At 41.8% G+C, this 12,172-nt stretch overlaps 1 protein-coding gene across 2 annotated transcripts in view; it reads left to right on the top strand.

The window, feature by feature from the left end:
- MME (membrane metalloendopeptidase) overlaps positions 1–12,172 on the top strand; it is a 53,710-nt gene that overhangs the window by 20,444 nt on the left and 21,094 nt on the right. For both annotated transcript variants that reach the window (XM_054835874.1, XM_054835876.1), the window contains exons 10-14: positions 1,894–1,995; positions 5,147–5,283; positions 5,380–5,473; positions 10,490–10,618; positions 11,514–11,612. In XM_054835874.1, the coding sequence (XP_054691849.1) occupies positions 1,894–1,995; positions 5,147–5,283; positions 5,380–5,473; positions 10,490–10,618; positions 11,514–11,612 (561 nt within the window). The remainder of the gene's footprint in view (positions 1–1,893; positions 1,996–5,146; positions 5,284–5,379; positions 5,474–10,489; positions 10,619–11,513; positions 11,613–12,172) is intronic.

Genomic DNA, 12,172 nt, shown 5'->3' with positions numbered 1-12,172 from the left:
TCTGTTTACTCTGTTTTAGAAAGTGAGTTTTAGGAAATGCTTTTGGGCCTCTTCTCCCTTTGTCCTGTTTTCCCCATGGTTATCAGAGCAGTAGATTCCCAACCCTTGGCCTGCCGTGCAGCACAAAATAATGTTTGTCCTGCACAAGCTGCTCCACAATGCTGATTGTTCCAAGTGCATTTTTAATCAAACACTGTTCTCCATTAAAGTATGGGCTTGGAGAAATAGCTAGAATTTGAACTTGCATGGAGAAAAACAAATGGAAATTCAAGCATTTGTGAGCAAAAACATGGTTTATGATTATTAAACATTTCAGAAGGACCTGAAGCTGAGAATGACTGTAAAACAAGCTAAACTTTCTAGCTTCAGCTATTTTTCAAGTTACACTGATAGCAAGGGCATGTATTTGGCAGAGGAAGACCTTCCCCCGCCCCATTTGTATAAACTAAAACCATCTAATTTTTATTTTCTTCACATTTTCCTGAGAAACACACCTCTGGGCTTAGCTCAGAGATGGAAAATTATTCCAGAAAAGGAATTAATTGGAGAAAGATTTGGAGGGGGTACGAAAGGAAACCACAATTGGAATGTCTCTACAGCAGTTGCTACTTGTAGAGAGTGCAGTTGGTGGTGGGTACGCTGCTATTGCCTCGGTTTTTAATCAAAAACTGAGCACCAGCCTGAATGCTGCTGGAAGAGAGCTGGCATTGTGCTCGTGGGAATTTGTTAAAGAAAACACAGAAAAATACTGAATGCACAATAGATTAGGAAAGAGGAAGTGGAAATCTTTTTTAAAAAAGGATATAGATAGATAAATTCAGACTTGGCATGACTGATTTTTCAAAACAGTTTAAATGGGTAACATCCACTATTCTGTTCACACTCCTGAGCGAGTCATTTAAGAGTACTTGAGGCAGTAGTGATGTAGATTCTCCCGTGAATTACTCTCATGGATCACAAGATCACACTTTTCCTGTAGTCATTTGTGTACCTGCATTTTCTCCCTCTGCCATCAAAAACAGTGGAAGTTAAAAGGAAGTGGAGTATGAGGGGAACAAGTGCTCCTCTGGACTCACTCCAACAGCTCCATGTCCTTCTTGTCCTAGGGACCCCAGAGCTGGATGCAAGAGTGTTCATAGACCACGGGAGTAGTTATCATTAGGTGCTGGTTTTGTCTCCTCTCAGTCTACGTTGTCCACACCCTAATTCCAGAGACCTCCCTGCTGACATTTGCTGTCCAGAGACTCCAGTGATTACCTTGTTTTGTAAAGCACCACCATAGACTCAGTTCTCTGGCAGTCAGGCACTTTTATTGTCTATAAGAAACGGCCCTAATACAGTTGTACCATTGAGGTGTTAATGTATGTACATTTTTAACACACTGGTGCAAAACTGCATTGCCTAGACTAATACAAAGGTTATTTATGAGTTTTGACTCCTGTTCTATACAGTGGTTGCAGGAAGAACGTATCAGATGACAGAACATGTCTCCTGATCAGAGTGCTCACACTGCATTCATACCACAGCACGCTGGTCACCCTATACTGAATAAATACATCTCCTTTATTCCCTTCTTGCAAGGTTGTGCACCTTGCATCATCCTGTGAATATCATGAGCACATTCTTGTGTTGATGTACTATTGGTAACAGTGTCTACTCAGTGCTTTGAGTGGTATGGGTCAGAAATTTAGTTTGTTCAGTCTGTCCGTTTGTATATTTTTTATCTATAAAATGCTGTCCATATTTAGATGTAAGGTACTGTACAGTTAATGCAAACTTACAGTAATGTATTAAGCCAAAAAACTTGTTTTCTTTCTTTTTGCTTCCACTTACCAAAATTCCTGTGAACTGACTCAATGTACTTAGTAATTTTCTCATGATTAACTTTGATAGGCAACAACAAAATCTGAAGACAGAAATGATCCACTTTTGCTGTACAATAAAATGACCTTGGCACAACTCCAAAACAACTTCTCATTGGAAATCGATCGTAAGGTGAGTGATCAATAATCTGATATTTTAACTTCTAATTTATGACTGATAAGACCAAACGATGAAGCCTGAAAATTTTTTCTTTTAAAGACATTTCTTTCTTGATCTGAGTCATATTTGATATTGAACAGGATACCTGACGTGCACACTATCTTACCTAAACATCTGATGACATTAGGCTGTATGTAAAAGACATACCCATACTTCTGTACCCACTGTGTCTCCTAACTTGAAGGTAGATCTTGGCCTCTGCTTCAACGTAGAGATGGAAAAGGACAAAGGAAAAAAAAATACCATGAGTTTGACTTATCCTCATGGATTCAGGATGGTAGATTTTGCAAAACTTGCACGTACGTAACCCTTGCTGGAAAACAGGAGAGTATCCTTTGCAGAGTACAAATAAATTCCCTTTCTATAATTACCACAGCAGCTCCAGAGGGCCCAGGATAAAAGTTAAGACCATAGCCACCAATTGATTCAAATATGTTGTAGCGTAACTATTCAGCCCCTCTCTGTTTATCCAGAGCTGCAGACTCAGAACAAAAAGTCCTGGTTTTCCAACATTCCCCCTGTAGGATGGGCTCCCAAAGCATGCAGAAAGGAGCCCAGAAAGTCATGACTATGAATCAGGAAAATCTCCCCATTCCTCCCACTGTAGCTCCTCCGGGATGTTTCAGCTCTGGCTTTTTCCTTACCCTGAGCCATGTGCCGTTTGTGCAGTATAACCTTTAATTCATGGCACCACAAAGTTCAGCTGAAGAATAGCCAAAGATTTGATAACATAGGTGTGCCTCCTCCACAACATCCCGTCTAACTAGACATGCATATTTTTTATCATAAAGGACTTCTACTTCAGTGTCTTGCACAACAGGCAAGCAGGTTAACTATTGTGTCACATGGAAAGCACTGTGGTCTGACTGGCAAGGAGTGCATTACTGAGTCTTTTGAGACCAGTAAGGTACTATGCAATACTATTATTCCTACCACAGTTTCATAATTATTGACTTTGAATTCTTCAACTTTAAATTATATGACAGTTCACTTCTGCCTAGCTTAATTTGTTTCATAATTTACCTTCTCCCACAGGTCTTAGTTGAACAGTTACCATTAGTCATAATGTCAGAAACTAACTTCTCTTGTCACAGAATGGTATTGCCCTGGTTATTTTTAGTTCCTGGGGAGTGCTGCAGATCAGCAATAATCATCTGCTCTAAATTTATCCAAAAATGCTCAAAAGACACATGATGGGAGTTGGTAGCGTTGTTGTAATGGTCTAAGGATAGAACAGCAATTATTCCTAAGATTAGCTTGAAGTTTGCTGCTTCCCTTTCAAACCTGAAGTGATTCTATTCCTGAAAGCTTATCTTCTTTCCTCAGCTACATTAGTTTGTCTGATGAAAGATGTTACCTCTTCCAATAAAACTTCCCTCTCAGAAGATACAAACTGGCAAAAATCACCAATACTTTTCAAAGTAAAAGGCTTAACAAAAATTTTAAGAATTAACAAAAAAGAATTTTAAAAAGTACTAAGATTATTTGCTTTTCTTAAATGTAACCCCCTCCTTGTCATTACTAAAATGAGTACCTAGCCAATGTGGAAAAGCACTGAGTAGCTCTAGAGTTTTGATGGTGATTTTCAGCTTCTGCTCTGAATCATTTTCTCAAACGGTCCTCCACAGAGGCCATGGATTGGGAAACCTTGGGCCAACACGAAGACTTCGAAGCAGTGTATATAGAGTTAGCTGTAGCATCAGTGTCATTTCCTAAAAAAGGGAATGGAGAAATTGGAGGAATATGTAACACTGTACAGTCTACAGTATTCCAAGCTGGAGGATCTCTCTCCCAGCTGGTATCATACAGAGGAAGACAAGTAACACACTCAATACGTGTGAAAATACTTGGCTTGACACGAGCTGCAGGTGTGAAGCCCCTGGGTAGGGGAAGGGGGTTATTACCTCCCATTAATACGACGCTGTTGCTCTGGGTCATGTGACAGAGGAGCAGCAATGTGGCTGCACGCAGTCCAGCTTCTTTGCCCACCTAGAGCCTGGCTGCATGGGTCAGACCCCAGTGCTGTGCAGCCAAGCAGTGACCACGCTCTACGTTCTCTCAGTAGGCGAGAGAAGGACTCTGTGTTCTCCAGCCAGTCCAGTGACCCGTCTACTCCCTGAGGCACGTGGTACCGCTAACCAAAGACTTCGCAAAGGGAAATAATTTTTCTGAACAGCAAACTAGTAAGAGTTTCCAGTTGAGAGTGCCCACGCACTACAATAACGCTCTGTTCAGACTAGATGGACACTGCAGAATGAAAACTTAACGTAACTTTCATAGGTACTGGGTCACGACAGTTATGTGGGCCTCTCGCAAAGGCGAATACCAGCATAAAGAAAATGGGGGTGTAGGACCAGAGAGGCAGAAGACACACAAGAACTCCAACCTTTGTCTGAGAGTTGTCTGTCACAGCATGCTGCAGACTGGCCTGCTATCAAATCAGTTGCTTCTCCAGTATCTAGTACTGTGGCATGCAGAGGAAAATTCATTATAGATAGTGGATTTACTGTGTCTGGTTTAAAGCCTATCAAAATATATCCTTTTATGGACTTCAGTATACTTCAGAACAACTCCTTACTATATGCTTCAGAATGGATTGTCGAGTATACCATGAATCTTACCACCCCACAGGTACAGAGACATCCTGTACTGAAAATCGGGCTGTTAGTGGTGCTTTGATTTAAAAGTTCTTAGCCAAATACAGCAAAAAATGCAATGGAAAATTTTACTTAAAATACCATTTCTGCTTTTCCAAGCTAAAAGGAAAAGGTCATAGCATTTCTAATTGCGTTAGTTTGAACTCAAAACACTGTCTCGACCCTTTCTGCTAAATACTACCCTATTTTAATAGGATTTTACACCACAGAGGATATAAATTATTTCAGATCCATTACTTACTAGATGATCTTTAAGGTCCCTTCCAACCCAAACCATTCTATGATTCTATGATTATTATGATGACTCCATTTACAAGTAGTGCAGCTACTAGGAAAAACTAAAGACAGAGCATTTGTGTTACGCAAACGTTTTTAAACTGGAAAAAAAAATCTAAATGCTGTTTCTGTATGATTTAACCATATAATAATGCATATTGATTTTCCAGGTATTCAACTGGTCAAAATTCATAAATGATATAATGTCAACTGTACAAATTAATGTTGAGAACACCGAACATGTCATTGTTTATGATCCAGAATACCTTATCAGGCTGAAGTCTATTCTTAATAACTACACTCCCAGGTAGGTATGTTAGGTATTTGTGTAATTTGCATTTTATTTCCAGTAAATTTAAAAAGCCTAAAAACATTACCAGATTATTGTTGTTTTGTTAAACAGAGATCTTCAAAATTACATGATCTGGCGATTCGTAATGGATCTTGTCAACAGCCTAAGCCGTAGCTACAAGGACACAAGGAATGCTTTTCGTAAGGTGCAGAAATTAATCTCTCTTTAAATTGTAAAGATGACTTCTGTGAAGCACAAAAGATAATTTTTTTTATGTAGCTGTAGTATATACAAATTTAATGTATTTTGAATTTTGCACACAAAAGCTAGATGTGTTTGCTGAAGATGCTGCTGGAGTGTACACTTAATTTATATCATATATGCTTGCTAGCTGGAGTGGATTTGAAAAGCTCTGTTCTGGTACTTGGTCTCCATGTTTTTCTGCATCTAAATTAATCCCCACTTTGATAACAGAACAGTCCCATTTATTTGCGAATGATTACTCTGCAGTTCTGACTGACTTGTTACAAACTCTTCAGCATCCAAAGTAACACATTCAAAGTCAAACATTATGGGCCCAATCTTGGTTTTCAATCACTTGATCCTGCAGACATTTTAGTGCTTTTAAGGGAACGCTGAGCAATTTCACAAACAGATTGGAGATGGAAGTCCTTTGTAGTTCCACAGTAGAACTTCCTACTTTGTAAGTTTGCTGAGCTCCATTTAAAAAGGTTAAGGCCATTTTGTTATATCTGTTAGTGACATAAGAAATACTTTAACATGCATATGCAGCTTTTTAAGGAGATTCTGCTTGTTACGGAAAAAGATAATAATTACTGGAGGAAGTCAACAAGTGTCCAGTTCAGTATATCTGAACAAGGCAGTCTTATTCATTATTTGTCTTTTCCCCCTACTCTTTAAAGTACGAAACTATTTTAACATTAAGATTCATATTTGCTTATTCTGCATCGTCAAGGAATACTATGTTTTGCACTCTATAGACAAAAGACATCCCCCACTACATCTTAGGACTTCACTGAGAAAGTTTCATTTAGAAAAATGTCAACGTTTGAAAGAAAAACAGAAGATTTTGCTATAGTCTATGTATAAAAAACCATACCATTTTCTACTAGTTAATTATTAATATATGATATAGTATAGATGGAGCTTCTCAGACTAAATGCAGTGGAAATAAACTAGCATTTGTTTTGTTACGTTTGCTTTCAAATATAAATGCTAGAACAGTTCTGGCATTCCATCAATCTCCCATACCATGTTTTTTCTGGGTTGTGCAGCTAATTGGTCACTTACTAAATCAAAACTCCATTTGTTTTAAATACAGAGTGCTTAAAATGTGCTACAGAAAGTGCCAGAGTCCTGGCAGAAAGATCGTTGGATCTGCAACCACTTCCTTAAGAAATTAGCAAAAAGATCTCAACGGATTACTAGAGCGCGCATGTAGATGGGCCTGTGTGTTACTGAGGGGCTGTGCTGTCACGCTAAATCACTTAAGTTTGGTTTTCTGTCTCAAGGTCAAATTGTCAGTTTTCACTGTAACAGCTCCAAGCTCAGGAGCAATGCATCCCAACAAAGAGGAAGTCAAGCAAATCCACCAAGAGGCCCCCGTAGATGAACAAGGAGCTCCTGGGCAAAGTCAAACAAAAAAAGGAAGCCTACAGAGGGTGGAAGCAAGGGCAGGTAACCTGGGAAGAATACAGAGAAACTGTCCGAGCAGCCAGGGAGCAGGTTAGGAAAGCCAAAGCCCTGATAGGAATTAGTCTGGCCAGGGAGGTCAAGGACAACAAGAAAAACTTCTATAGGTATGTCAGTGATAAGAGGAGGACGAGGGAAAATGTGGGTCCCCTCCGGAATGAAATGGGTGAACTGGTTACCCAGGATATGGAGAAGGCCGAGATACTCAATGACTTCTTTGCCTCAGTCTTCACTGGCAAGTGCTCGAGCCACACTGCCCAGGTCACAGAAGGCAGGGACTTGGAGAATGCAGAACCGCCCACTGTAGGAGAAGATCAGGTTCGAGAATATCTAAGGAACCTGTAGGTGCACAAGTCCATGGGACCTGATGAGTTGCATCCACAGGTCTTGAGGGAACCGGCGGATGAAGTGGCCAGGCCACTCGCCATCATATTTGAGAAGTCCTGGCAGTCTGGCGAAGTTCCCGCCGATTGGAAGAGGGGGAACATAACCCCCATTTTTAAGAAGGATAAAAAGGAAGACCCAGGGAACTACAGGCCGGTCAGTCTCACCTCCGTGCCTGGCAAGATCATGGAGCAGACCCTCCTGGAGACTGTGCTCAGGCACATGGAAAATAAGGAGGTGATTGGTGACAGCCAACACAGCTTTACTAGGGGCAAATCCTGCCTGATAAACTTGGTGACCTTCTATGATGGGGTTACAACGTCCGTGGATAAGGGAAGGGCAACTGACATCATCTACCCAGACTTGTGCAAGGCATGTGACGCTGTCCCGCATGACATCCTTGTCTCTGAATTGGAGAGACATGGGTTCAATGGATGGACCACGCGGTGGATAAGGAATTGGCTGGATGGTCGCACTCAAAGGGTTATGATCAACAGCTCAATGTCCAAGTGGAGAACGGTGACGAGTGGTGTTCCTCAGAGGTTGGTACTGGGACCGGCACTGTTCAACATCTTTGTCGGTGACATGAACATTGGGATCGAGTGCACCCTCAGCAAGTTTGCTGACGACACCAAGCTGTGTGGTGTGGTCGACATGCTGGAGGGAAGGGATGCCATCCAGAGGGACCTTGAGAGGTGGGCCCATGCGAACCACATGAAGTTCAACAAGGCCAAGTGCAAGGTCCTGCACGTGGGTCAGTGCAATCCCAAGCACGACTATAGGCTGGGCAAGGAATGGATTGAAAGCAGCCCCGAGGAGAAGGACTTGGGGGTATTGATTGATGAGAAGCTCCACACGAGCCAGCAGTGTGCGCTTGCAGCCCAGAAAGCCAACCATGTCCTGGGCTGCATCAAAAGAGGCGTGACCAGCAGGTCGAGGGAGGTGATCCTGCCCCTCTACTCCGCTCTGGTGAGACCCCACCTGGAGTACTGCGTCCAGCTCTGGGGGCCCCAGTACAGGAGAGACACGGAGCTGTTGGATAGAGTCCAGAGGAGGCCATGAAGCTGACTGGAGGGATGGAGCACCTCTGCTATGGAGACAGGCTGAGAGAGTTGGGATTGTTCAGCCTGGAGAAAAGGCAGCTCCGGGGAGATCTAATTGCAGCGTACCAGTTTCTGAAGGGAGCCTACAGGAAAGATGGTCAGGGACTGTTTATCAGGGAGTGTAGTGATAGGACAAGGGGTAACGGGTTCAAGCTGAAGGAGGGTCGATTTAGATTAGATGTTAGAAAGAAATTCTTTACTGTTAGAGTGGTGAGGCCCTGGCACAGAGAGGTTGTGGCTGCCCCATCCCTGGCAGTGTTCAAGGCCAGGTTGGATGAGGCTTTGGGCAATGTGGTCTAGTGGAGGGTGTCCCTGCCCATGGCAGGGGGGTTGGAACTAGATGGGCTTTGAGGTCCCTTCCAACCCAAACCATTCTATGATTCTATGATTCGTCCAATTTGTGCCCTTCCAGCAGATCTACTGTCAAGAAGCTCAGATGTGAGGGTGGAAAAGCATGCATAGTAGTATTGTGACACTGCTTTAATACTTAAAGCTACTGGAACTGTATCCTCAGGATACAATTACTCCCACCAAAGAAACATCAGTATCTTTCCTTTTTTCCAGGATTTATTTAAAGAGAAAAAAAATGTGTTCCCTGTGATGTCGTAGTTGAGAATTTATGCCCCATGAGAATCACAGAATCCCAGACTGGTTTGGGTTGGAAGGGACCTCACAGTTCCACCCCCTGCCATGGGCAGGGACACCCTCCACTAGCCCAGGTTGCCCAAAGACCCATCCAACCTGGCCCTGAAAGATCAGGAGGTATAATTTCAGGTGCATCAGCACCGTACATGTACAAATCCACAGTAATGCATTTTAATTGCATGTTATTTTTACTAATAAGCAGGTAAGTTTTGGTTGCTGTAGAAGGCACCACTTTGTTTTCTCTTGTGCGCCTCTGGTGACACGAAGCTTACTTAAAAAGGGTTCCTGTGAAAGGTAATCTTGGTCTGATGCAGGTCTACCACAGTCTCAAGTATCTCTCTACCCAAGTCATGCTGAGACCAGTGAACTGTGATTGACTGGGATAAGCTTCAGCAACACAAACTGATCTACCGGAATCTTCATTGCATATCTAAGAAAGAAATGGATTGAGGACGGACAGATTTTCTAGTCTTTTCTATTCCGCTGTTTGTCAGTAATGAGTTACAAAAAGCTCCAACATCGCAGGCTCTTTAGGGAGACGTGCAGTAGACGTCTCTGGGCTGTGTTGTACTGCTAACATTTTCAGAAGACCATTCCTGTGTCCCTAATGCTTTAGGGTGAAAAGAAACATTATTTTCCTCGTAATTCAGTTCAAGGTATAGCACTTACAGAGCATTTAACATCAAAAGTCATTGATCTGTACCTCTGAAGAGATGGGTAGCTGCTTTGTTACGAAATACAAACTTCGTTATAGAATGTGATTTCAGAGTTGCCCTATAATGACACTATCTGCTATATTCCTTGCATTCAGGTATCATACCATTGTATTACCCACTCAGCTTTATCACATATTTATACATTATCATGACAAAATCCTTGCATACCTTGTAGCAACGTCGCACAGAGTAAATGATTTTCTACTTTGCAAGCTCCCAAAGGTGGGAGGCTCTGACAGAAGCTGCTGGTTGGGTAGAAAACACAATCTTACCACTGCAGAAATTAATTTGCTGCATAATCACAATGGCTGTGTCGCAGCTGGAACTGCAATACAGATCCCTGTAACAGTGAAAGCTTTGTGTCAGGGTATTCCTCTTTAACCTCTCCCATTCTTAGCTTTTAGAGTAACTTTCTTCTCTTTACCTTTCATGTTTTGAAAGGATAAAGAATACTGCTAATGACTCTCATATTGCCTCAGCCTGTGACAGATGTTCCCAGGCACCGGGTGAGTCCACCTAACGTTCATAAACACAAATGTGAATTAAATGCGTGTATTTAAGGTCGACCAGGCTCCTCTGAAACACACAGCTGCCAGTCTGTCACCATTCTCCTTCACCTTATGTGGGCCCAAATGTTTACCTAATGTTTATGTTTCACAGGCACTTTACGGCACAACATCAGAAACTGCTGTTTGGCGTCGTTGCGCAAACTACGTCAATGGCAACATGGAGAATGCAGTGGGACGATTATATGTAGAGGAAGCATTTGCTGGAGACAGTAAACATGTGGTAAAGCTTTTAGCAAACTTAGCCCGCATACCATCTAAGCGTCACTTCGTTGTCACTTACCATGGAGTTTTTACATAGCTTTGATTACACTTCTTATTCACTTTTTCTATATAGCAGGTTCACTTTCTAAAAAAACTACCCTTCAGATTTGTTTCTCAGTCAGTGTACCACTGAGGAGTAACGAGAACATATGTGCTAGGAGAGTCATTCCTTTGCACCTAAGTACTTCTGCATTACTTGTCTTGAGCTGGCCTGCTTTCCAAGCAAATGACCACAGTGTGAAGTAACGCGTGAAACATGAAGATTACATGGGCACGCTTGGAGGGAGAGAGGCATCTGCCTGCTCCACCTGCAGTGTGAGCCAGCCTTGAGCCTACAGCACCGCTGGCACGGTAGTGCCCATATGCACACCCAAGGAGCAGCACTTACTGAAATAACAGTCACTGCTTGTTCTTTGAGATAGATGCCAGTTCACATCCAGCCAACATGGGGTGCAGGGACAACTGGGCACTTCTGTTTGACTTCAGTCACACAGAAAATGGCTGAAAATTAAGCCTTAGTTTCCTCCTATCACTCCTACTGTAACACAGGCTTGAGTTACACCATTTTTTGTGGTTGACATATACGCAATAATTTGATCAGATGCACAACATCCAATGGATGTCAGATTTTTTGTCAACTAAACTGCATTGCCTTGTGACCTCATGCCCATTCCCTTTCCTCCCACAGGCCAGGCTAAAAGTACTACTTGAGCTCCACATTTTGAAGGTGGCCCATAAACAGCACACACTTAAGCAACTAGTGCAGGAAAAACAAGTCTGTAATAAACTATGACTGTGGAAAAATAACTGGACCATTTTACATGGATTTGTAACATACTGATCTTTTTTCCAAGGTTGAGGAAATGATTGCAGATATACGTGATGTTTTTATAAAAACCTTAGATGAACTTACCTGGATGGATGCAGAAACCAAAAAGAAAGCAGAACAAAAAGTAAGTTAAATCTTAAATATTGGTAATGTTGTGTATTTCTGTAAAAATCAGTATTTCAATTGTTTTTCCTGAAAAAAATAAGCAGTAACATCTATCACGATTTTATATAGACAAACCCATATATATTTGTGTTTATATAGGCACAGCAGCTTACAGACTTCCTGAATCAGATCTAGATTACCTGGGAAGGGGCCTCTGTGGAGATAACCGCACAAAATAGGAGGAATCTATATACAAGATTAAGACCTCCCAAGCAAATCAGTGATTAAGGGGCTAGATAATGAATATCTACAAGAAAGTCATACTGAAAATGAGAAGGAATGATTTATGGTGACTTGAGTAGCTATTAGGAGCGACAAGGCTAAAACAAAAAGTCAGACCATCAGTGAGTTCTCTTTAAGGGAAGATGTAGCTTCAGACAGTTCATGTATGTCTGGAGTAAGTAACAGAAATCAATTGTAGCCATGAATTGGGAGAGAAGCAATTGAAAGAATGATTTATTACATCTCTATTTTGTTATACTGTAGACATAATAACACATCTTCAATTTATGTTTTAAT

The sequence above is a fragment of the Grus americana genome, chromosome 9 (assembly GCF_028858705.1).
Source record: "Grus americana isolate bGruAme1 chromosome 9, bGruAme1.mat, whole genome shotgun sequence".
NCBI lineage: Eukaryota > Metazoa > Chordata > Aves > Gruiformes > Gruidae > Grus > Grus americana.
The sequence above is the reverse complement of the archived record's forward strand: the minus strand, read 5'-3'. Positions and strand labels throughout refer to the sequence as shown.